Here is a 25,505-nt window from a genome sequence, read left to right as displayed (position 1 = left end):
GCCCTACAGGTGTACCTCACGTGGCCGGTCCCTAACTGTGCTGAAGGTTGTCCAGGCTCCTGGATCAAAGATGGCTACTGTGACAAGGCCTGCAACAACTCCGCCTGTGACTGGGATGGTGGCGACTGCCTGGGTGACAATCTCTCCTTTATCCCTCCCTGTACCAGTCTGCCTCTTCTCCTTCTTCCCTTCTCTCCTCCGTCACAACTCGTCGTTCACTGAGCTTTCTATTCTTCCTCTTCTCCATCCCACCACACAGGAGCTGGGGGCAGCCGGTTTGGGACCGGTGTGGGCGGAGTGGGTAATCAACCCTGGCAGTTTGCCGGAGGTCTAGGTGGCATCGGAGGCGTGTCCAGCTGTAACCAAGGCTGTGCCAACTCCTGGCTGGCAGACAAGTTCTGCGACCAGGCCTGCAACGTGCTCTCCTGTGGCTTCGACGTGGGCGACTGTGGACAAGGTGAGTGTGATCTGAAGTAGGGCCAGGAGTTTTTCTTAATCACCTGACCTGGAAAAGCTTTATTTATAGCTAAAATATTGATAACTAACCCAAGATATGTGATGTGCAGTTTACAATGGGAGCAAATGACCACAGTGGGCAGAACAAGCAAAGAGGTGGGCAGTGCCAAGCACGAGCAAGCCAGATCCTATTTGCGCCTTTTAACATGTATTTACATATTTTACGTGGGGGAACGCCTACTCTGTGAAGTGCGCATGTACAATAACTCAATTCGCCCTTGAGCTCCTTTTAAACAACGTAATTCTTTTTGAAACTTTGGCACAGGTTCAAGTCTCCAAATCTTACTGCAATTTGTTCGTAACAGATTCTACTTTTGTGAAGAGAAGACTGAGAATGTTTAATTGATGAGAAAATGCGCAGAATGTCGGCCAAGTGTGTTTCCTGGTCTGGTCACATTAGCTCATCCAGTGAGGTGGAAGAGCAGTGATAATCGTGTGTGTGTGTGTGTTGTAGATCACTTTAACCAGCTCTACAGTGTCACCCTGCTGAAGAACAGGACCCTGTACACCCTACCGGTGGGAGAGACCAGGCCGTACTTCAGCTTTGCAGGTGTGGCTCGCCGGGTGACCGAGGCCCAGGTCAGCGACAACCCGGCCGTGCGCCATACCTCGGTGGCCAACAAGTGGAAGACGGTCCACCTGCTCCTCCACTCGGGCCACAATGCCTCGCTGGTCCACTACAACCTCACTGTCCAAGGGGATGACGACAAGGAGTTCTCCCTGACCTTCAGCGTGGCTGTGGACACCCGCCAGCTCCCCCAGCCCAACGTGTCCGTGTCCGACCCACTCCACAAAGATGGATCCAAAGAGGCCAAGCCCACCACCGCCACCGCAGAGCCTGAGGTCCCTTTCGAGGATGTCCCTCTGGAGAAACAAGGTCCCCGAGTCCTGAAGAGGTCACCTGGGGAAAATGAGGTGATCGTGGAGGTGCCTGCGCTGAACGTGTCCCTGCTACCGGTGGCCTTGCAGAGTGAGCTTCAGAGGCTGCAAGGAAAGCTCCTGGTGGGTGACATCACTATGAAGGGTTATAACCTCACCAAGGCTATACTGCTGGGGCCGTACAAAGCTCTGGCCAATCGGGGCCCCTGGTTAATACCAGCTGACCAGATCAAACCCCAGGACAAGCCTTTTAAAGACCTAGTAGGACATGTGGTGAGGAGAGAGGTAGACGCACCACAGCTAGTGGAGGCTAACCCAGAAGAACAACACACTCCAGAAAGAAACGGAGCAGAGAAGACCAAAGAGCCAGAGGGAACCGAGGCACCAGAGGAGGTGCCCAAGTCGAGCATCGTTGGTGAGAAAGAGAAACAGAAAGCACAAAAGACTCCTGCAACCCCCATCCCAGTTCTAGTGGATGGGGAGTTTCCGAAAGCCGCTAAAGCCCAGGACACCACCCCCACAGAGAAACCTCCACCGTCCTCCAAGCTGCTGAGCACCCTGGTGGGCAGCATGTCCAAAGCCAGGGGATCAGAGGACCAATCACAGCAGCAGCGGGCAGGGGCCGAGAAGGGACCAGAGGAAGGAGCAGAGGGAGCCCGGGGGGTTCCTTTGGGCAGGAAGCTGCAGCACTACATCTCCTCAGATAGAGGCTTCCTGCCCTGGGAGAGACGGAAGTACTTCCAGGACCTGCTGGAGGTGAGCTGGGGTTGGTTTGTAATAATGTTACAAGGTCAGTAGGGAAGAATCCTGGCTCTTGAGATGAAGAACATAGAATCGAGAACAACCGTGCATTGGATTGAATCGTAAACACTTTACTCAGAAACTGTATGTTAAACTTTTAGTGTTCCAAATGTAAATGGGAATCTGAATTTGATCAGAATGTTAATTGTGTATTGTCTTGCTGCTTTCTGGCTCTTTCTATGGCTCCTATAGGAGGAGGAGCGTCTGGAGGGAGAGCTGGCGTACCAGGCAGACAGCGCCGCCGCTGGCCGGAGGCTGCAGGACACCTTCGCCGACTCCCTTCGCTACGTCAACAAGCTGCTCAACGGCCAGTTTGGCTTCACCTCCCGCAAGGTCCCCGCCCACATGCCCCACATGATCGACAGGCTCATCATGCAGGAGCTCCAGGACATGTGAGTAGCAGGAAATGTCGTCATACGGGAAATACTGGGTTAGTAATATAGAAGACCGAAGTAGCTGTTGTGAGTGCTTGTCTTGTCTAACAACCGGAGCACTCATTTGTTTACCTCGTTAAAGTGAATTAGTTGCTGAACAAACTGATATGTGAATGTCTCCACCTTTCAGATTCCCACAGGCGTTTGACCTGCCATTGCTGAACAAACTGATATGTGAATGTCTCCACCTTTCAGATTCCCACAGGCGTTTGACCTGCCGTTGCTGAACAAACTGATATGTGAATGTCTCCACCTTTCAGATTCCCACAGGCGTTTGACCTGCCGTTGCTGAACAAACTGATATGTGAATGTCTCCACCTTTCAGATTCCCACAGGCGTTTGACCTGCCGTTGCTGAACAAACTGATATGCGAATGTCTCCACCTTTCAGATTCCCACAGGCGTTTGAACAAACTGATATGCTCCACCTTTCAGATTCCCACAGGCGTTTGAACAAACTGATATGTGAATGTCTCCACCTTTCAGATTCCCACAGGCGTTTGACCTGCCGTTGAACAAACTGATATGTGAATGTCTCCACCTTCAGATTCCCACAGGCGTTTGACCTGCCGTTGCTGAACAAACTGATATGTGAATGTCTCCACCTTTCAGATTCCCACAGGCGTTTGACCTGCCGTTGCTGAACAAACTGATATGTGAATGTCTCCACCTTTCAGATTCCCACAGGCGTTTGACCTGCCGTTGCTGAACAAACTGATATGTGAATGTCTCCACCTTTCAGATTCCCATAGGCGTTTGACCTGCCGTTGCTGAACAAACTGATATGTGAATGTCTCCATCTTTCAGATTCCCACAGGCGTTTGACCTGACGTCGTCTCACCGCGTGCGTCACCCGGAGGACATGCAGTTTTCATTCTCCTACTTCTACTTCCTGATGTCGGCCCTGCAGCCGCTCAACGTTTCGCAGGTGTTCGACGAGATCGACACGGACCACTCCGGCGTTCTGTCTGACCGCGAGATCCGAACGCTGGCCACTCGCATCCATGAGCTCCCCCTCAACCTACAGGTCAGTAGAGAAGTCTGGGTGTAGAAGATCAGGTCCCCGCGTGTCCATGTTGTCTATCATCGAAGGCCAAAGTGATCATAGATCGGCACGTCTACTCTGAGACACTTTATGAATACCGACCCTGGCTTAACTCTTGTTTTAAAAGCTGATCTCAAACCAGTGGTACAGTGAGGTTAGCGTGTGGCGTGTTGCAGGATCTGACAGGTCTGGAGCAGCTGCTGATCAACTGTTCTAAGACTCTGCCCACCAACCTGACCCAGCTGCATATCGTTAGCCCTACACAGGAGGCATACTACGAAGCCAGCATGGTGACTACTCTACACGGCCTCTGTCCTGTGTCCCAACAACATTTATAAGCTGTGGTAGACTTGAGGTGCAGAGACTGATTCATGTATTTGAATCCACAGCCTCCCGTTACTAAAGGTCTGGTGGTCCACTGTAAAGCCGTCACAGAGCGCATCCACAAGGCCTTCAAAGACCAGAACAAGTACAAGTAAGTCCTGTTCTCAAAAAAAAAAATGTATGTCAAATGTGTTTAACAACAGAAGAAAATGCTGTAAAAACGTTTATTTTTGTCCTCCTGAAGAGGGGGTGGTTGGGTCTATGAAAATACCACAAATAAGTAAAAGTCCTGTTCTCTACCATCAGCCACTGTCCTTAATCGATATATATCACCCATCCTACATTTTCTCTGAATATCCTGACCCTATTTAAGATCACAGTAAACATGGAAACCTCTCCTTTGACAGGTTTGAGATAATGGGCGAGGAGGAGATAGCCTTTAAGATGGTGCGGACCAACGTGTCCCATGTGGTGGGTCAGCTGGATGACATCAGGAAGAACCCCAGGTGAGGTTAGAGAGTTGGGCCAGTAACCTTTAAGATGGTGCGGACCAACGTGTCCCATGTGGTGGGCCAGCTGGATGACATCAGGAAGAACCCCAGGTGAGGTTAGAGAGTTGGGCCAGTAACCTTTAAGATGGTGCGGACCAACGTGTCACATGTGATGGGCCAGCTGGATGACATCAGGAAGAACCCCAGGTGAGGTTAGAGAGTTGGGCCAGTAACCTTTAAGATGGTGCGGACCAACGTGTCCCATGTGGTGGGCCAGCTGGATGACATCAGGAAGAACCCCAGGTGAGGTTAGAGAGTTGGGCCAGTAACCTTTAAGATGGTGCGGACCAACGTGTCCCATGTGGTGGGCCAGCTGGATGACATCAGGAAGAATCCCAGGTGAGGTTAGAGCATTGGGGCCAGTAACCTTTAAGATGGTGCGGACCAACGTGTCCCATGTGGTGGGCCAGCTGGATGACATCAGGAAGAACCCCAGGTGAGGTTAGAGAGTTGGGCCAGTAACCTTTAAGATGGTGCGGACCAACGTGTCACATGTGGTGGGCCAGCTGGATGACATCAGGAAGAACCCCAGGTGAGGTTAGAGCATTGGGCCAGTAACCTTTAAGATGGTGCGGACCAACGTGTCACATGTGGTGGGCCAGCTGGATGACATCAGGAAGAACCCCAGGTGAGGTTAGAGCATTGGGCCAGTAACTGAAAGGACACTGGTTCAAATGCTGGAGCGGACAAGGTGAAATATCTGTCGTTGTGACCTTGAGCAAGGTACTTAGTGACCCTAGCTGTGACCCCAATCCCTGCCGGTGTCTCGGGGAGTTGGGATATGAAAGACACATTTCCATTACATACCTGTGTGTAACAGGACAAAGATAAGCACCCCCCAAATAATTATCATTGTCTCTGTGCTTTCTGTAGGTGTCTAGCCTAGTGCCTGCCTAATTAATATGTACTACTTCTTCCTGTTTTATTGTCATACTACCTCTAGCCTAGTGCCTGCCTAATTAATATGTACTACTTCTTCCTGTTTTATTGTCATACTACCTTTCCATATGACCATGATGTGGATTTATGATTTGACCACATCACTGTGTTTCCTCACAGGAAGTTCATATGTCTGAACGACAACATTGACCACAGCCATAAGGACGCAGGGACTGTCAAGGCGGTGCTGAGGGACTTCTATGAGTCCATGTTCCCCCTGACCTCCCAGTTCGAGCTGCCCAGAGAATACCGCAACCGCTTCCTCCACATGGGAGAGCTCCAGGAATGGTAGGACTGGGGTGGTTTATACTAGAGAGAGGGGAATGGTGGGACCGAGGTGGTTTATACTAGAGAGAGGGGAATGGTAGGACCGGGGTGGTTTATACTAGAGAGAGGGGAATGGTAGGACCGGGGTGGTTTATACTAGAGAGAGGGGAATGGTGGGACCGAGGTGGTTTATACTAGAGAGAGGGGAATGGTAGGACCGGGGTGGTTTATACTAGAGAGAGGGGAATGGTAGGACCGGGGTGGTTTATACTAGAGAGAGGGGAATGGTGGGACCGAGGTGGTTTATACTAGAGAGAGGGGAATGGTAGGACCGGGGTGGTTTATACTAGAGAGAGGGGAATGGTAGGACCGGGGTGGTTTATACTAGAGAGGGGGGAATGGTAGGACCGGGGTGGTTTATACTAGAGAGGGGAATGGTAGGACCGGGGTGGTTTATACTAGAGAGGGGAATGGTAGGTCCGGGGTGGTTTATACTAGAGAGGGGAATGGTAGGTCCGGGGTGGTTTATACTAGAGAGGGGAATGGTAGGTCCGGGGTGGTTTATACTAGAGAGGGGAATGGTATTATATATTGGAATATATCAGTTGAATATGTGATCTGCATTTAGTACATTCTTTTTTCATTATACCATTAATTGGTGGCAGTGCAGAAGCACAATGTGCACACAATACAAGATGCCTGTACAGATGCTTTGTCAATTGTAGTATCTGTCCTAAATGATAGATAGACAGATACATTATCCTACTGTATCAGGGCCATGTGAGACAGAGGTCTCTCCCCATTTCTCTAAGAGAAGAATGAAGGATCCTATCTGTCAGCACCTCAGAGTGTTCAGCACTGCCATGAATGATCGCTGGGAATCCCAGGGGGTTAGAGTGGGATCCTGCTCTTATAGCGCCAGGCCTGAGCTGGAGGAATCTTCCCAGATACCGATACTTTAAAATTAGACTCATATGATCCACACACACGACACTCCAAGAGTCACAAGGGTGTTAGTGAAGTGACAGGTGTCTGGTCACATTGTCACCCCTTTACCCTGTCGTCCTTTCCCCTAGAACCACATGCATTTCATCATGACCTTTAACCCCTTTAATCCAAGCCTAAAATATTTCATAATTGAGACTGGACTCTGAATATGATAGTGGTGACTGTTTTTTGTATTCATTGATACTCCCCAAAAACATTTCACCCTGTCCATCACCCAATCAAATGTCATATTGGAGACTGGGATCAGAATATGAGAGTGATGACTTTCAGCGAGCTATCTGCTTTGTCATGAATTCATTGATGACCCAGAAATAGTTTGTTTATTTTTGCTGTCTTACTGTCTTGTCTCTGTCTTACAGGCGAGTATATCGGGACAAGCTGAAGTTCTGGACCCACTGTGTATTGGTGACCCTGGTGATCTTTACTGTCGTCTCCTTCTTTGCCGAGCAGGTCAGTAGGACTTTACACTGTCATCTATATTTCCGCCTCGCTAATATAAACGGCACACTTGTAGCTTGATGATGTGCTATTTAGCACTTAGTTAGCCCCAGGGCTCTACAGGGACACGTATCCCTCACTATCGGTTGAGCTTTGGAATGACTGAAATGAGACTGAAACCTGTCCCTCTTTGGACCGTGAGTAGTGGATTGTGGTTGCATGGTTTCTTTGTTGATCATGACACCCATTAGATCCGAGGGGGTCAGGGTAAAGTTTCTCCTTCAGCCGTCCTAATAAAGGTTAATCGCCAGAGCGACCGTGGCGGAACGGGCAATCCACACTGGGCCATGGAGGAATCTGATGGCGCTGTCTTGTCTTTGTCCAAAAGAATCATCCCTCTCCTCAGGCCTAAGGCTACGCTCCTCCTTTGTTTTCATAGGCATCAGGTGCTTTGTTTGTAAACTGCCTCTTGAAGTTGGAGAGCTGTTTACATCTCTGGTTTATTGGCTCAAGCTTGGACCAATAAACCAACTTTTGGTGACTTTACAGGACTTAAGTTGACTCTCCCGAAATGCTGTTGCCCTGATCTGTTCAAAGTCAAGAAAAATACAGCTAAAAGCTTCCGCTCAGAGCCACATGCTGACAGAGTAATGTCGCTTCCTCCTTTTTCACTCGTTTGTGTTTTTGTGACCGTTCTTTTGCGGTATTTTCTTCTTCCCTCAGCTGATTCTACTGAAGCGCAAGCTGTTTCCCAGACGCAGGGTCAGCAACGATGTCAACCCAGAGCGCGTGTGAAGAACGAGGGAAAACGTCCTTATCCACCCCTCTGCATCCTCCCTCTCTCCACCCTGCTACCTGTCCTCTCCCTCCACCTCTCGCTGAGTTCAAAGTGAGGGCCATGCAGGGGTAGGTGGAGAGTGAGGAGGGCTATCCCTAAATCTCGAAACGTCCTCACCTGGGATTGCGTCAGCATGGGTCAAAGAGAGGGGAACTCTGGTAAACAACGTAAATCATGTGTGGTGGGTAAGATGATTGACAGGCATCACCTGGCTGGGAGATGCTGTGCCAGCGGACAAAGCCTGTAAAGCCAGAAACTTCTCTTCCCTTTCACCAGGGGCGCCAGAGGGACTTATCGCCCACACGCCAGGCTGTGGAGAAGGACACTGACTGAGCCAACTATGTGCTAAACTGCTCCAGTCCAGTCAGTGTGGGCAGTGTGATTGATGTACTGTTAAAAGCATGATCTGGAAGCGATCGACGGGAGACACCATCTCTGGTGTGGGTTTACAGCACCTTTAACCATGAGAGCTGTAACCTTCCGAAGCGTTCGAGGTTAGGTTGGACACTATTTTTTTTAATTGAACCTATATTCCACAGAAGGAAAAAAGGGATCGGGAAGGGAAGGGGTTGATCAGAATAACAGGAATTATGCCATTTGACCTGTTTCACCATGTCACTGTCTACATTCAACACAAGTGCCTTATTTTAAAGAGTGTTACCTGAAGTATCAGACTGTATGACCTTGTTTACCCATTGTCCCTGCTTGCCTTTTTAAATGTCTTGGTTGGATTTGGTATTTACATGTCATAAGTGATTTCTTTCAAAGGCATGGGGTTGTGGGTGAAAAATGGCACACCAGTTTTTTTAAAATCATGAATGTTTCACACAGTAGACCACACAGAATGTGTCTCTGTGGGATACTGTACATATAGCTCTGCTAGGGTCTGAAATTCACATCTCTGCAGCGTCTGATTGTATTGTTCAGTGAATGCGTTCCTAATGAATGCCACGGACTGTTCATTTAGCTCCACAAGTGTTCTACTACTGACCCTCAATTCTATGGTCTCTCTGTTGAGCCTTCGTTGCCTGCTTTTGGTAGCTCTCCTCTCCGCTTACAAGCGGTGCATTGATGTGAATGATTGCCAACAGCAGTAGAAGCATGATGTTTTGCTGCCTTAGTATTGCTGAACTGTGGTATGCAGTGTGCCAGATTTACACAGCAAGCGTAAATCTGGGACACTCAAATTAGGATATGTAGCAAGGTTACTTAAGGAAGAAAATTGGGGTGGACGTATAATGCGAACATTAGTAACCCAAAGTTTGCTTGTTTGGCTCCTTGGCAACTAATTTTTAAATACTTGGCAAATTGGAATTTGTAACATATGGCGTGCCATGGATTTATGTACAGAATAACACAAAATGCTCTGAGACCAGGTTGAATTACAACAATGGGTGGTATGCATGGACATTGAGTTAATGTACATTTGAATTGAGTCTCTTGGGAGTGTCAAATTCACAATTTTAGTTTAGTCAACACTTTGGCTCATCCCTGAATCACTTGGTTATGCTTTAAATCATGAAATGGAATTTCTTGAATGGAAAATATTTCTTTATTACAATCATTTTGAACTTTAGTATAAAGATGTTTTACTTGTATTGAATAGTGCAATACCATGTTAAAATTGAGCATGTGGCATTTTCAATGCATAGTTTAAGTTCACACCCTGATTGAACAAAAACAGGTGGCTAACTTAAGGTTGGCTGTTATTTCCAGACAAAGTTATTGAAATGTTACGTAATCTGAAGGCTCTCATTGGAATCCTACCCAGAAATATCTGTGAGTCAAAATGTCCTTTTTAGGGGCATTTTCTCTATGGTACGGTGGGCATATTCCTAGAGTAGGGGTTCTTGATTTACTTATCTTTGTTTCAATAGTTACATGACCGCAGAGGCAAAATATCCCCGAAATAATAGATCTGCACCGTTGCATCCCTTTCTGTCTATCCTAAAGTTGTCAAACAATGCATTCAGCTATGGCCTGAAACAGTTCAGAAACATACTGTTCAACGATAAATCACAATGTACCAAATGCATTTCCTATGCATTTTCTAAACGTGATGGGAAAAAAAGATGGCTTCCAGTACAGAATTATAGTAAACAGTCAAATAAGTTCCAGTACAACGTTCTCAGTGTTACGTATATTGTCTGATACTTCAACCATAAATACTGGTTTCATAGTGATGCAGAAAAGACAAACATTTTAGTACTTGTTCCTAAACTGCTTCAAATTTTTAAAATTAAAACAAAGGACTCAAAAACATTTAAGGCGCCAAACAGAATTCTGTACAATCAAAGAATTAGCCCTTTACGGAGAAGAACGTTGAAAGCAGATGGGACTCTGGTGTTAACACATCAACATGACTACAAGGACTTCAACTGGAGTAGAGTTGAGGTTACAGAGGGTAAGTGGTGCTGGATACACTGGGGATTCACAGTCAGATGGAAGCCCTTGTAGAAGAAATGTCACTGTTTTCAGCGTTGACCCTTGCCCCTTCACCTGCAGTCCTTGACAATTAACGTACCATACCTCATTAGGAATGTCTCATTCTACTTTTGGAAGTATTCAGAGGTTGAAAGGTTGATTTATTTTGTATTTCCTAGCCCTGATAGAGTTAATTTCATGTCAGATTGGGTCTCATTCATTAAATAAACATGACTAGTGAATGATTAATTAAGAGCTACAATATCAATTTGAACAATGATATCACATTGTTTAACAAGAGGCTGTTAAGTAAAGACAAATGTGTCTAGTACTGTAGCCTCTAACTTTACAGCATTGAATATAGGTCAATTAGATAGGAATATGTATCAATTGTAAGTTAAAACAATAATGGGGGGAAAAACACAAAGCAACTCCTTTATCTGATCACTGAGAAACATTTGATCTTTGCCAAAAAAATGTATTGTAGCTTTTACCCATAGTGTAATGATGTAGTCTAATTTAAATGAGCTGAAAATAATGGAGGATGTTAAAACCGGTCTGATGATATTTATCAAATCTGAGTCTCAGATTACCCCAGGTAGTGATTACTTCCTATACGGAGACAAAGAAAAACCAACCAACTTATTTCCATGCCAGCTACTCTGCACTCATCCAGTGAGATACAGACGAGAGTGTGTTACCCTTGACGATGGATCTAGTCAGGGGTGGTTACGTCGTTCCCGTCATTACTCTAGTGTTATTACAGGCAACCTTTAGTCAGAGGTGGTCACTGTGTCAAGGCTGCTGAGGTTTGGGGTAGAGGGGACCTCTTCATCATCGTCTGCTTTCAAGAGCGGGGCGGCGTCCTCCGCCTCCTTCCGCCGGGCAAAACGTCAGTTGCGTTTGAGGGCAGCTTGCGCCGTGATGCTGAACACGTGAATGCGCAGGTGAGAGGCGATCTGGATGCACACGCCTGTGCAGTAGCGTGTCAAGTCAATCAACGACAGGACCTGTGGAGGAAATGCAAGGACCGGCATGATAAATGGACTTGATGCACATAGGGCAGGTGTTCCCGGGCAGTTTGTGGAAACATCAACTGAAGTGGGTTGAAAATGACACCAGACCTGTACGAAAACAGTTTGATGACAGAACTACGGAATAGTGAAGACGTGAGAACTCACCATTGCGATCCAGAGGACTATGTGCTCGTCGATGAAGCTGTTGAAGTACTGGTTGAGGAAGAGGAGGCCAGGCCCGATGAAAGCCGTGTCTGGGAGATAAAGCTCACTCTTGGTCATGTGGGCCACCTGACAAGGACAGAGGAACACAAAAAGGAACATAGAGATATTAGAGGAGGAGCAGAGCTAATGAATGAGCTAAGGTAAATACTGGTACGGCTTTCACTGTTACATATGGAGGTCCCATTTATGGGAGGAAAAGTACTCATTGCTTGCTTGAGAAGACACTCCAGAAAGACAGAAAAATATATATTTTTCTGAATTTCCCATCAGACAGTAGACTAGAGATATTAATAGATTGCTGTCATCTCTCAAAGTAAGAAAGTGAAGACTTATATTAAATGGAGCGCTCACAACTAGCTTGTTGGCGATCTTGGCGACGACCATGCCGAAAGTCAGGATGTAGAGGCAGGGGTGCAGCTCAAAAAGCTGGTTGGATGACTTCTTAAAGATGATGAAGGCCAGTGTGAGGATGAGGCCGATGTGCATACCTGGTGCCAGCACACTGGTGTCCTAAGGAACACATGGCAAAATAGTGAATAACTTTGAATTGTTAACCTAGAATATAAGCCAAAAAAAGTGTTTATTGTCCTAAAATGTACAGTGTCTTCACATGAAATCCAGTTTTATTTATACAGCACATTTCAGACATGGAATGCAACGCATTTACAGAAAAAAACAAATGAAAATAAAATGCTGAAATATTTACTACATAACAAACAGAAACTGAACTAAAAAGCACCATAAGGAAAAGCAAAGCTAAAAATATATATGTTTTAAGACCTAAATATGTCCACAGTTTCGGCCTCCCTCAGGTTCTCTGGCAGGCTATTCCAGAGGCTGGGGGCATAATACCTAAAGTCTGCCTCTCCATGCCTCTTGGTCCTAGGCGTTAGGATAGTTGAAAGGCCAGTACCAGAGGACCTGAGGGACCTACTGGGTACATAACTTAAAAGCACTCAGAAGAAATTGACACCGCTTGAATTCTTCCACATTTAGTCGCTACGAAATTTCATCAGCCGGTGATTGTCAAGCAAATAACTGCAGGCCTCACGGAAATGGACTGTTAATTAACAAACACATTTAGCATCTCCTGGCTTCCAAACAAGCCACTGACGCAGACCTTTGGAACATCTACATTTGAAATATTCTAATAAATCCATGTAATATAGCCTACACATTCACAATAAATCCATTATTTATTTTAGACAGGTCTAAAGAAACATGATATGAAGAAAATGTAGTCCATTTCAGAAGAACATAATACACTGGACTTGCTTACCAAGAAGACCGTGAATGTTCCCGAGTGGCCGAGATACAGTTTTGACTTATATCTACATGAAAATCCATAGCAACACCTGAAAATGGTTGTCTAGCAATGAAAAACAACAAATTTGGTAGAGCTTGAAGAATTTAGAAAATATTAAAAATGGGCAAATGTTGCACAATCCAGGTTTGGAAAGCTATTTTAAAAGGTGCTTCTACAAAGTACTTGACTCAGGGGCGTGAATACTTATGTAAATGAGATATTTCTGCATTTAATTTTCAATACATTAGCAAAAAAAATGTGAAAACATTTTTTAAATTCATTTTAAAAACACAAAATGTGGAATAGGTCAAGGGGTATGAATACTTTCTGAAGGCACTGTATATGCAACGTTTTACTACCAGGTCGGATGTTAAGGCTTAAGCGTAATAGAAAAACACTAATCAACCCAAATATTTAGCTAAAACACGTCATTACATAATAATACTTACAGCCACGGTGGAGCCGTTCTTGCCGACGCCCCCGTTGAGGATGACGTGGAAGTAGTTATAGCAGGAGTACACGGCTCCCCCAATGATGCCCATGATGGGGAAGGCGTACAGCTTCACCCCAAGGACGGGCAACTACAAGAGGGTAAAACAACCAAGAGTTTCAATTAATAGAACTTAACTTCTGTCACAGCAGCTAGCGTTGTTTACACCAGTAAGCTGTGGGTGGGCGGGGCATGCTGCTGAGGCCAAGATGGGAGGAGAAGCCAATAATATTGCGTGGTGACATCAGCTGTTTGCTAGCCAGATCATGTGATCATGTCTACGCCACGATGGATTAGCTACCCATAATTACCTTCTTACTTCTGATTGTGACGTTTAGTCGTTAAGCCTCCACAGGCTGCACAGAGTGAAAGTGAAACAAAAGGACTATTTAATCACTAGTAGATTGTTGTTGTGGGGTTGGTTGGTTAAGTGGTTATACAATGCATGTTAAGGATTGGTTATGTTGCCTTAAAGTGCCAAATGTTAGGGTAAAATTTGTGTCGCCATATCGTGCCAAATGTTGGTGTAAAATGTCCAAGTCTCCAAATCCTACGGCTTAGTTGACAGAAAAGGAAAGAGAGAGAGTGTATGAGTGGGTATGGGAGTGTGTGTTAGGTTTGTGTGCATGGATAGATAAATGTATTGAAGCCATACCCTGTAGTCCCAAAGGGCCACGCCACCAAAAGCTGACATCACATACATGACAACGATGGCAATCTGGACCTCTGTCACATCAACCCTGGGTGGAGAGAATTTATAGAACTCATAGATCAGAACAAGACTGTATATTTTATGAAGCACAATGGACTAGACTTAAGTACTATGTCAAAAACAAAAAAAGTTGTTATCTGTCCAGCAACATGTAAACAAATAATATAATTGGGCATCATTTCTACTTACAGGCCAAAGCGCAGCGTTCCGGAAACATAGGTTTGCCAGTGTGCACAGAAGAACATGAACATCCCCACAAAGCCACAGAAGAACATCCAATCAGGGTAGCTTCCTATCCCACAGGACATACATGTTCCCACAGAAACAAAAACTGGAGAGAGAGAAGAGAGAGAGAGAACTAAATGAGCAACAATGTGTCATACAGTGGCTTGTGAAAGTATTCACCCCCTTGGCATTTTTCCTATTTTGTTGCCTTACAACTTGGAATTAAAATAGATTTGAGGGGTTTGTATCATTTGATTGATACAACATGCCTACTTTGAAGATGTAGAGCCCCCTTTTGCAGCAATTACAGCTGCAAGTCTCTTGCGGTATGGCACATCTAGTCACTGGGATGTTTGCCCAATATTCAAGGCAAAACTGCTCCAGCACCTTCAAGTTGAATGGGTTCTACAGGTGTACAGCAATCTTTAAGTCATACCACAGATTCTCAATTGGGTTGAGGTCTGGGCTTTGACTAGGCCACTCCAAGACATTTAAATGTTTCCCCTTAAACCCCTCAAGGTGTTGCTTTAGCAATATGCTTTGGGTCATTGTCCTCCTGGAAGGTGAACCTCCGTCCCAGTCTCAAATCTCGAAGACAAACAGGTTTCCTTCAAGAATGTCCCTGTATTTAGCACCATCCTTCAATCCTGACCAGTTTCCCAGTCCATGCCCATGAAAAACATCACAGCATGATGCTGCCACCACCATACTTCACTGTGGGGATGGTGCCCTCGGGGTGATGAGATGTTGGGTTTGTGCCAAACAGCGTCTCCGCTGTGGAGCTTTGCAAGCTCCTTCAGGGTTATCTTTGGTCTCTTTGTTGCCTCTCTGATTAATGCCCTCCTTGCCTGGAGTTTTGGTGGGCAGCCCTCTCTTGGCAGGTTTGTTGTGGTGCCATATTCTTTCTATTTTTTTTTTTATATAATGATTTTATGGTGCTCTGTGGGATGTTCAAAGTTTCAGATCTTTTTTTTATAACTCAATCCTGATCTGTACTTCTCCACAACTTTGTCCCTGACCTGTTTGGAGAGCTCCTTGGTCTTCATGGTGCCCCTTGCGTAGTGGTGTTGCAGACTCTGGGGTCTTTCAGAACAGGTGTATACAGTTGAAGTCAGAAGTTTACATACACCTTTGCTGAATACATTTCAACAATTCCTGACATTTAATCCTAGTAAAAATTCACTGTTTTAGGTCAGTTAGGATCCCTACTTTATTTTAAGAAAGTGAAATATCAGAATAATAGTAGAGAGAATGATTTATTTCATCTTTTATTTCCGCCATCACATTCCCAGTGGGTCAGAAGTATACATACACTCAATTAGTATTTGGTAGCATTGCCTTTAAATTGTTTAACTTGGGTCAAATGTTTCGGGTAGGTGACCAAATACTTTATTTCCACCATAATTTGCAAATAAAATTCATAAAAAATCCTACAATGTGACTTTCTGGATTTTTTTTCTCATTTTGTCTGTCATAGTTGAAGTGTACAGGCCTCTCATCTTTTTAAGTTGGAGAACTTGCACAATTGGTGGCTGACTAAATACCTTTTTGCCCCACTGTATATGCACGCACCACTTTTCAGTTTTTTATTTTTTACATTTCACTTCATCAATTTGGAATATTTTGTGTATATCCATTACCTGAAATACAAATAAATATCCATTTAAATTACAGGTTGTAATGCAACAAAATAGGAAAAACACCAAGGGGGATGAATACCTTTGCAAGGCACTGTACTTCTGACGCATAGAAGAATGTATGTTCTCATTCAATATGATACACTGGTTGCTATGAAGCTAAACACTAAATTCAGTCCAGTCCAGACTCTAGACAAAAGTACAGGGGAGCCCCACTGCTTGAAACACACTTGGTCAGGTACTGTAAAGCACCACAAATTAAAACAGGAAACAACAAAAATTATTTGGCCCGCACCTGTGGAGACAGCATCACAGCCGTGGTCAAAGAGCTCCCCCAGCGCAGAGCTGCTGTTTGTCCTCCGGGCCTGCTTCCCATCGATGGCATCCAGCGACTGATAGATGAACAGGCCCAACGCACTCAGAATGAAGGCCCATGCTGGAGCCTGGAAAGAGTAGGAAGACAGAGGGAGGGAAGGAGGGAGAGCGAGAGGGGGGAAGGAGGGAGAGCGAGAAAGGAGGGAGAGCGAGAAAGGGAGGGAGAGAAATTTGATTAAACAAGACGATGGAATGACCTGGTTTCAATTTCAAATAGGACAAACTTTTCCTCCACCATCCCCCGTTGAAGAGAAAGGTCTCGGTCTTTGTTAACTCCAAGTCAGAAGACAAACAGACATGTTTACATGAGATGCAGGGTGTATTACCAAATCAGTGAAGATTGAAGAAAGCCATGACACACATCGGGGAAAGTTGTTTATCTTATTTTGAGTCACTTCTTGCAAAACTGAGAGTTGCTTGTGTTGGACAAGTTTCCTTCAACACAGGTTTGCTTTCTCTAACAGACACGTTCTAACATTTCCTAAAACGTATGCTTACTACAGCTGTTTTCTACAAAATGATTTGAAAGGCAAAACAGCATATTGCAGGCCTGGGCAATTATTTTGACAGATATATCTACTGTAAATCACATCCAGATATGCCACTTATTTTACTTTTTTTTAACATGCACAGAAATAAACCACAATGTTCTCATTTTGGTAGATATTTTCATTATTAAACATGCAATGAACTACACGGAGGGAGAAATACTGTGCATTCAGCACCACGGACAGAACTCTTGTTAACAGGTATGCACAAAAACACGAGAGCTCAAAATTACATTTAAAAACTACTCAGTGTGAGGAGTGAAGTCTGATGGGCATTGACAAGAGCAGTGAAGTCAGGTATAGTTTCTGACGTTGCTATGTGCAGGATTGCTGAGAGGTGAGTCACTAAGAGATGATCTGTGCCTTGAATTGTTATATTTCATCACTGCAAATGTCTGTTTACATTCATAGCATATTCTCAGCATGACTCCTAACCTTTGGAAAGTGTTGTTCATCGAAAGATGCATAGAACCTCGTCAGTGACATCATTTTCAATATTTCTCCAATCACTGCATCAGACTGAAGATCGATAAGCTCAAGTTGCAGGTCAGTGGTAGCGTTATCCACATTGAAGGTGAAAGGAGAGGAAACCAACACCATGTCATTTTCCAACACTTTGAACTCCTCAAAATGACGAGAAAACTCACCGTTCAAAGCACGCAGCAGCGATGTATACTTCCCCCGCTGGTCATCTGACAGGGAACAGACTAGTAGTGTCGGAAGGTGGGTGAGATTGTTGGCTTCTACTTGGTGGGTCAGGAGGAGTAATTTTCCCTTGAAGGCTTTGACAAGGCTGTACATCGATGTGCAAAAAGGCCCTTCCCTTGTAGTTTGGAATTCAGCTCATTCATGGAAGGCCATGATGTCCACGGTGAAGGCAAAGTCAGCCAACCATTCTTTATCTTGCAGTTGAGGGAAATTCACATAATATTTTCCTTTCATTTGCAAAAACTCAGCAATCTCTACTTCAGGTCCCACACCCTTTTAACACTTCTTAGGGCTGAAAGTCCCGTTAACGGGATGATATGACAACAGCCAGTGAAAGTGCAGGGCCCCAAATTCAAAACAGAAATCTCATAATTAAAATTCCTCAAACATACATATATCTTATACCGTTTTAAAGGTAATCTTGTTGTTAATCCCACCGCAGTGTCCGATTTCAAATAGGCTTTACGACGAAAGCACCACAAACGATTATGTTAGGTCACCACCAAGCCACAGAAAAACAGCCATTTTTCCAGCCAAAGAGAGGAGTCCCAAAAAACACAGATAAAATGAATCACTAACCTTTGATGATCTTCATCAGATGACACTCATAGGACTTCATGTTACACAATATATGTGTTGTTTGATAAAGTTCCTATTTATATTTTTAAAAAATCGGAGTTTACATTGGCGCGTTACGTTCACTAGTTCCAAAAACATCCAGTGATTTTGCATAACCACATCGATTCAACAGAAATACTCATCATAAATACAAGTTATACACATGGAATTATAGATATACCTCTCCTTAATGCAACCGGTTATGTCAGAATTCAAAACAACTTTACGGAAAAAGCAAACCATGCAATAATCTGAGACGGAGCTCAGAAAATGAATCAAATTAGCCGCCATGTTGGAGTCAACAGAAACCAGAAATTACATTACAAATATTCCCTTACCTTTGATGATCTTCATCAGAATGCACTCCCAGGCATCACAGTTCCACAATAAATGCTTGATTTGTTGGATAATGTCCGTTATTTATGTCCAAGTATCTACTTTTGTTAGCGTTAGGTACACATATCCATAGCTCATGCGTTTGGACAAAAACTTCAAAAAGTTATATTACAGGTCGAAGAAACATTTCAAACTAAGTATAGAATCAATCATTATGATGTTATCATAAATCTTCAATAAAATTCCAACCGGAGAATTCCTGTGTGTCTACAGAAGCAAGTCGATATCATGTGGAATGCACGTGACCAGGAAATGGCTCTCTGCCAGTAAGCTGACTCATTCAGCTCTTACGAAGTCCCACAACACAGCAGAAGACTCATTTAAGTTTCTAAAGACGGTTGACCTCTAGTGGAAGCCCTAGGAAGTGCAACCTCATTCATATCCCAATGTGAATTCAATAGGGCCTGGGTTGAAAATATACCAACCTCAGATTTCTCACTTCCTGTTTGGATTTCTTCTCAGGTTTTTGCCTGCCATACTCACAGACATCATTCAAACAATTTTAGAAACTTCAGAGGGGTTTCTATCCAATACTAATATGCATATATTAGCAACTGAGACGCAGGTCGTTTACTCTGGGCACCTTTCATCCAAGCTACTCAATACTGCCCCTGCAGCCATAAGAAGTTTTAAGCACCTTCCCCAAACTCAGCCATCTCACGTTTGTGTGGTAGTGGAGATCTGCATGACCTGACTCTGTCGCTTCCAACAGGGAGACAAACTGCATGTAGTTTAAATATTTTGCTCTTATGAAGTTTACCACTTTAGTGAATGCATCCACAACATGGCTCATTTTCAGAACACATTGACAGAGCACCTCCTGATGAATAATGCAATTCAAGAAAATTATTTTCTGATCTGGGTTCAGCTCAGCTACTTGATCTTGTATCCTCTCCAAAAGGCCAATGTTTTTTCCTGTCAAGTTTGGGCACCCATCAGTGGTCACGCTGGATAACATTTCAAAACTCAGTCCCAGCTTTGCCACACACTTATTAACCTCCTCCAATAAATCTTTCCCTGTGGTTGTCGTCTTCATTGACTGCGCTGAAGCAAGCTCCTCTGTAATTTCAATGTCTGGGGTTATGCCTGGTAAGAACATCAACAACTGCGCCCTGTGTCACGTTCATCACTGCTCTTATCCAGGGCCAAGAAGAAATAGGTGAAATCCTTTACCTTGTCTTTCAACTGTTGTTCCATATTCTCTGCGGTGTCTTCAACACACTATGTCTAGGGTTGCAAAGGGTTTGAATTTGGGGTATTTTGCTTAAAAAGGTTTGTTTATAACAGTGAACCTTTTTTGTGGGATACACATAAGGCAATTCTAGGTATTGTGGCATATTTTGGTTAAACTATCCCCAATTCAATGGAATTGCAACCCTCTACATGCACAGTGCATTCTTCCATCACATGTGCAGTGCACTCTTCCATCACATGTACAGCTGATTCTCAAGATCTTGCACACTAATGAGATACTATTGAGCCCACACTACTACACTGCCTTAGCCAAGGACTACATGCTTTCTGGTAAGTTTTGATTACAATACTGGGTGGGATGAATATATTTAATATGACATACATGATTTTTTGTTAACTAGTAAATAGTAGCCTACATCAAATTGTGTTTAAATCATTGCTAACAATTTCTGCTAGTTAGTTTTTGCTACCATGTGGGTTTTAGCTTACTTGAGCCTGCTAACTGAGGGGTGTTAATTCACCTGTTTCCATACAGGTTTCATTTTAAAACATTCATCTTACAAAGGAGTTGTTTAATATAACTGCTTAACTATTTATATGTACATGTAATTGTATTTGGATTTTTTTTAACTCATTTTTTCCTAATCTTTACAGGAAAATTCCACGGGCACTATCTTTCACTGCAGCTAATATAGAAGGAAAAGCTGTGTACATTTACAAATACTGTGCCAAATCATACGTGAAGAATGCAACAAAGATGCAGAAGCATCTGGCCAAGTGCATAAAGTTCCCTCAGCGCTCACAAGCAACCTCTGACAAAAGTCCCTCTACTTCTATTCGAGGTGAAAATGATGATGAATCTTATCGATAGTAACAGCTAATGGTCCTCCTGGAATCAGAACTTTTTTTGACTCAATGAAGGAACGTAGTAAGAGAAATGCTGATGAATGTCTTGCTCGAGCTGTGTATGCAACTGGTTCACCTCTGATGCTCACAGGCAATGTGTATTGGAAGAGATTTCTGAATGTTCTTTGCCCAGCATACACCCCTTCTACCAGACATGCTTTATCTACTCATTTTCTGGATGCAGAGTTCAACAGAGTTCAAGTGAAGGTCAAGCAAATCATAGAGAAAGCAGATTGTATTGCAATCATCTCTGATTGGTGGTCAAATGTTCGTGGGCAAGGAATAATTAACTACATCATCTCCACCCCTCAACCAGTATTCTAGAAGAGCACAGACACAAGGGACAACAGACACACCGGTCTCTACATTGCAGATGAGCTGAAGGCAGTCATCAATGACCTTGGACCACAGAAGGTATTTGCACTGGTGACAGACAATGCTGCGAACATGAAGGCTGCTTGGTCTAAAGTGGAGGAGTCCTATCCTCAAATTACACCCATTGGCTGTGCTGCTCATGCATTGAATCTGTATCTCGAGGACATCATGGCACTGAAAATAATGGATACACTCAACAAGAGAGCCAAGGAAATGGTTAGGTATGTGAAGGGTCATCAAGTTATAGCAGCAATCTACCTCACCAAGCAAAGTGAGAAGAATAAGAGCACCACATTGAAGCTGCCTAGCAACACCTGTTGGGGTGATGTTGTAATCATGTTTGACAGTCTCCTAGAGGGGAAGGAGTCTCCAAGAAATGGCCATATCACAGTCTGACGATATGGACAGCCCCATCAAGAGGATCCTCCTGGATTATGTATTTCGGGAGAGAGTGGCAAGCAGCCTGAAACACCTGAAACCTATAGCAGTAGCCATTGCACGGATTGAGGGAGACAATGCCATTCTGTCTGATGTTCAGACTAGAGGTCGACCGATTAATTAGGGCCGATTTCAAGTTTTCATAACAATCGGAAATCTGTATTTTTGGGCCCCGATTTTGCAGATTTTTTAAATGTATTTATTTTTTTACACCTTTATTTAATCTTTATTTAACGAGGCAAGTCAGTTAATGACGGCCTAGGAACGAGGCTGAACGACAGATTTTTACCTTGTCATCTCGGGGGATCCAATCTTGCAACCTTACAGTTAACTAGTCAAACGCTCTAACCACCTGCCTCACGAGGAGCCTGCCTGTTACACGAATGCAGTAAGCCAAGGTAAGTTGCTAGCTAGCATTAAACTTATCTTATAAAAAACAATCAATCAACGACTGTCGTTGCTCCAATGTGTACTTAACCATAAACATCAATGCCTTTCTTAAAATCAATACACAAGTATATATTTTTAAACCTGCATATTTAGCTAAAATAAATCCAGGTTAGCAGGCAATATTTACGTAATTATGACAACATTGAAGGTTGTGCAATGTAACAGGAATATTTAGACTCATGGATGCCACTCGTTAGATAAAATACGGAACGGAATAAATGTTTTGTTTTCGAGGTGATAGTTTCCAGATTTGACCTAAGGCTCGTATTTCTGTGTGTTTATTATAGTTAAGTCTATGATTTGATATTTTATAGAGCAGTCTGACTGAGGGGTGGTAGGCAGCAGCAGGCTCGTAATAGTCAAAGGTATATGGTTTAGAGAGAAATAGTCGACGCGTTATAATTCCTGTAATAACTTGCGGCTGAACTTGAAAGGGGTTCCTTCGTTATTTTACCGTTCATGTCTTCCATAGAGAATGTTTTGATCTACTTCAAATAAGGTCTGTGTTTCGTTCAGGCTTAAACCGCCTCTGCGTTTTGATACCTGTGTAAATCTCACTAGAATAAGGTAACGTTTGTCAAAATATTTTAATAAAAAAAATGTTTTAAAGATCTGTGTTTATATTTAGCCAATATTGATCAGAGTTACCTTGTCCTATGGATATCTACACAGTTATAAAAAAGCCAAGCCTACACGAAACACAGACCTTATTTTAAGTGAATCTAAAAATATCCTATGGAATAAATGAATGAAGGAACCGCTTTTCAGATTTTGCTAGAAGATGTCATGGGAATTATGACTCGCACTTTGGTAGTCAATTCTTACCATGTCCATTATTAAAATAGGATTTCCTGCATATATTCATCACAGGTAACTTAAACTCTATTTTTATTCAAACAGTTGAGAGTATTTGTCTCCTAAGCAGAATCATTGTCACTTAAGAGCTGTGTGTGTTTCACAGATGGCAGAGAAAAGCAGTGGGACTATTACATGGAATTGGCACCAGGGAAAGCAAGGTGTCTTATTTGTGATAAAGATGTAAGATGGTGTCAGCAACGGCTAAATCAAAAAATACCACCAACCTGTGGAATCACCAAAATATACACACACACACATACACTTTAAAAATCGACCGATTAATTGGTATCGGCTTTTTTTGCCCCCCAAAAATCGGTATCGGCGTTGAAAAATCATAATGGGTCGACCTCGAATTCAGACTACTTGCAGATGTAAAATAAGAAATCCATAATGCCCTGCCCACTTCACTGTTGCTCCAAGCAGAGGAAACTGCCGTTCTGAAATACATCAAAAAGCGTGAAGACTTCATGCATGTTGGACTCCAAGTATGCTGGCAAGAAGACATATTCCTATATTTCTCTGCATGCTTTGTCTGAAAGTGTCGGGACAAGTTGTAGTCTTTCAAGACAGCGATGCTCTCTTTGCACACATCATTCCCTGATACCTCAATAAAGACATTTCAATAACTTATTCATCTGAATGACCCCCACAAACACACGTGTGAGTGTGTAAGAAACAAAAAGTGAAAGTATGGTAAAGGAAAGTAGATGACCTAACTGTGTGAGTTCCTACCACTGGGACTTGAAGTATTCCCAGCCATCTGGACATTAGGGGTGAGCCAACAATCAGTGTTTATCATCTCTATACAACAATGTACAAGTAGTGTAGCCAGAAATGTGTTGGTGGGTGGGCCTCAAGAAATTTGGGTGGGACATTTTTTTTCATTAAATAAATACATTTTTATTTATTTATATATATATATATTTTTAGGAAAATGACTTTCTGAAATTCTACAAAATGTTACCATGGGGCAAAGAGAAATTGGCATTTTTTTATTGCCCAATCTGATTTGATGGGCCTGGCTTTCCAGTAGGTGGGCCCGGGCCCACGCGGTTGCAATGTACTGTGCTGTACTGGTCTAACTTCTCTCTGCACTGTACTTGCCTGTGTTCTCTCAACACAACACTACTGTATTGGCCTGTGTTTGTCCACCACAACTATTTTGACAGTAGTTTTTCTCTTTCTAGATATCCTGCTGTTTTCCAGTCCCTTCCTCTACCAACAACAAACTGCTCTTCAGTAACCCCTGCCCCCCAAAAAAGCCCTTTCTGTACACAGGTAGTCATCTTAGTCGCATGGCTCTCAGGCAAGTTCGGTATTGAGTATAGGCGTACAGGATGACCCTTGACATATTTTCAGTTGGTCAGTGACAGTGGTGTATGCTGCAGCTTATGTCAAGGCCAGGTAGCCCTTTTATCTAGTTATTCAAAGCTGTACTGAATGTACAGAATGCAGATGGCGACAGGTTACATGTGAGTCCATGGCTGCATTGACACCACAGCTTGTGCTGCATATACAATGCCCTTGTTGAATTGTCTGCTGCACAAACCTGCCTGGAGCTTGATGGAATCTGGACTTTGTGTCCGTGGTGAGATTCCAATCTGTACTGTGGGATGGGTGGACAAAGGTATAGTACTCATAAACATATTGTAACTAGTCTCTGAATACCCGAGACACGCGCCTGAACGCACACTATACAAAGGACAGAAAAGAAGCCAAACAGGCAAAGGGTAGGTTCACCCACACCCTCTCTCTCTCTTCAGAGAATCGACCTAAGTGGATGACAGGTCATAGAATGAACACGTGGCATTGTTAAAACCTACGTATTCGCCCTGTTATTGGTTTGCTGACTATGGTTGAAGTTGCATACCTATTGTTATCGATTTGCTTATTTTACATGATCCAATCAAAGTTCAAACTTGCAATAGGTAAAGTTAATATTACTTTAGTTTTCCTTGAACAAACATTCAGCCAGACTTTCTCCCAGTTACCTTAAAATTACTATTCACTTGATTTGTGAGTGGATGAGAAAACATGGTGGCAACTTTGACACTAACTCTTATTTGGCATTTTAATCAAGCATTAAGTCAACAACCATAGGCTATTAGACAAACTTTCGAGGAACAAAACATTAGATAGTGGACTGTGCACATTGTCCACCAACTATTCTGATGCTTTGAGCAGTTGTAAAATAACAAAAGTGCTGTAAATGGATTAGAGTTGCAACAATGTTACACATGATCTCAGAGCGTTACAATGCTGTCATGGGGTGTTGCTACATGGCTACTCGAAAGTTTCTCCCCCCCAAGGTCGCAAAGCACTTACCTCCTCTGTTGCCGTTGGGCAGTAAAATACCAACACTACAGTTGTGACTATATTTATTACCAGTCCAATTATAGTCAGAGTATTAGGCGCTACCCAAGTTGGAATTTGTTGGACCAGCCAATTCCAATATATCTGACAAGGAGGTTCGAAAAGGGATCGACCCGACGCGCTATATTTGTGTTCCTCTAGCCGCTTGAGTTGTGCGGCTGACAGCGGCTCCGGCCACAAGAAATGTGGCAT

The 25,505-nt window shown here is 43.6% G+C and overlaps 2 protein-coding genes across 3 annotated transcripts in view; one reads left to right on the top strand and one right to left on the bottom strand.

The window, feature by feature from the left end:
- Positions 1-9,568, top strand: part of LOC115107059 (N-acetylglucosamine-1-phosphotransferase subunits alpha/beta-like) — a 21,958-nt gene extending 12,390 nt beyond the window's left edge. The window contains exons 11-21 of one of the 2 annotated variants that reach the window (XM_029630421.2): positions 10-133; positions 260-457; positions 971-2,151; positions 2,389-2,588; positions 3,437-3,656; positions 3,851-3,964; positions 4,064-4,149; positions 4,406-4,504; positions 5,609-5,776; positions 7,123-7,213; positions 7,925-9,568. In XM_029630421.2, the coding sequence (XP_029486281.2) occupies positions 10-133; positions 260-457; positions 971-2,151; positions 2,389-2,588; positions 3,437-3,656; positions 3,851-3,964; positions 4,064-4,149; positions 4,406-4,504; positions 5,609-5,776; positions 7,123-7,213; positions 7,925-7,996 (2,553 nt within the window). In that variant the 3' untranslated portion in view covers positions 7,997-9,568. Of the gene's footprint in view, positions 1-9; positions 134-259; positions 458-970; positions 2,152-2,388; positions 2,589-2,760; positions 3,010-3,436; positions 3,657-3,850; positions 3,965-4,063; positions 4,150-4,405; positions 4,505-5,608; positions 5,777-7,122; positions 7,214-7,924 lie in introns of those variants that run through there. The other variant, XM_029630422.2, reaches the window with a different exon arrangement.
- Positions 9,569-25,505, bottom strand: LOC115107060 (cholinephosphotransferase 1-like). The gene is made up of 8 exons (XM_029630423.2): positions 25,266-25,505; positions 16,370-16,517; positions 14,402-14,543; positions 14,156-14,240; positions 13,460-13,591; positions 12,056-12,214; positions 11,645-11,770; positions 9,569-11,473 (listed from the first exon to the last, which is right to left on the bottom strand). The coding sequence occupies exons 1-8, from the start codon at positions 25,503-25,505 to the stop codon at positions 11,357-11,359; spliced, it is 1,149 nt and encodes a 382-aa protein (XP_029486283.1). The 3' UTR covers positions 9,569-11,356.

This window comes from Oncorhynchus nerka, linkage group LG23 (assembly GCF_034236695.1).
Source record: "Oncorhynchus nerka isolate Pitt River linkage group LG23, Oner_Uvic_2.0, whole genome shotgun sequence".
Classification (NCBI taxonomy): Eukaryota; Metazoa; Chordata; class Actinopteri; order Salmoniformes; family Salmonidae; genus Oncorhynchus; species Oncorhynchus nerka.
The sequence above is the reverse complement of the archived record's forward strand: the minus strand, read 5'-3'. Positions and strand labels throughout refer to the sequence as shown.